The following is a 931-nucleotide window of genomic DNA, read 5'->3' as shown; positions in this document are numbered from 1 at the left end:
GATGATACGCCCGTTTGCCTCGGGCGAGAGGTCAGTCACCGGGTTCCAGCTGATGGGATAGCGAGCTTCCAATGCTTCTTGGTTCGCGGTCAACTCGGCTATGCTGCGCTTGCGATCTAGTCCAAACAAAGCATGCCATTTTTGCGAGGCCACTTGATGCATCAGTCGCGACGACATTTTGGTTTGCACATGGTCACTGGCTGTGCGCGCATAGGCCCGCTGGGCCGTGTCCCCAGAGTGTTGAGCTTGAGTGTGGATCAGGCTGCCCAGGGCGCCGGTCGTCTCGGCCGACAGTCGGTTAATGACAAACGTCGTCATCCAGAAGGTTGCGGCGTGTCGCCATGTGGCCACCCCCAGCTTTGGCCGATGCAGGTACGTGGTCATCTGCCGACGAAATGCCGCATAAATGGTGGCTGGGCTGACCATCGCCTGCAGGGGCGCGATGTTGAAGAGCAGGTGGCTGTTGTTGTAGTGGTTTCGAGCGTCCCGGACCTCGCGTCGCAAAGCCATCGTCTCGTCGTGGCTCATGTGGTCTTCATCCAGCTCGTCGTCGAGGAAATCTTCGTCGTCCTGCTCGGCATTGTGAATGCCATTCTCGTCGTCGGGGGTTTTCAGGCTGCCCCGCTTTTGCAGCCAGCTGCTCAGCATGTGCTCCAGAGGCTTGCACAGCAGCAAATACATGAATATCAGCGTGCTGATTTCCTGGTCCATGTATCGAAAGGTGTGCTGTTCGTTCAGGGACAGCCAGTAGGTCTTGCTCACGCGGGTCAATATGGAGAGCTGCTTCTCGGCAAAAAACGCGGCTCGTTGCCGTCCCACGCCATTTTTATAGGACAGCCCTTGATACACAGAGGCTCGTGGCGGCAGACCTAGTCAAATGCAAACAGGCATGAGTGGCGCGAAAAAAAAAAGAAAGAAAAAAAAAAAAATA

General features: G+C 55.9%; 1 protein-coding gene across 1 annotated transcript; it reads right to left on the bottom strand.

Annotated features, from left to right (window-relative positions):
* Window positions 1-8: 8 nt before the first annotated feature.
* Window positions 9-711, bottom strand: MONBRDRAFT_29139 (uncharacterized protein; the record flags this gene model as incomplete). The annotated part of the gene is made up of 1 exon (XM_001749519.1): window positions 9-711. A coding segment is annotated over one exon (703 nt), but the record flags the coding sequence as incomplete, so codon positions are not given.
* Between the last annotated feature and the right edge of the window lie 220 nt (window positions 712-931).

Source organism: Monosiga brevicollis, genomic scaffold (assembly GCF_000002865.3).
Source record: "Monosiga brevicollis MX1 MONBRscaffold_31 genomic scaffold, whole genome shotgun sequence".
Lineage (NCBI taxonomy): Eukaryota > Choanoflagellata > Craspedida > Salpingoecidae > Monosiga > Monosiga brevicollis.
The sequence above is the reverse complement of the archived record's forward strand: the minus strand, read 5'-3'. Positions and strand labels throughout refer to the sequence as shown.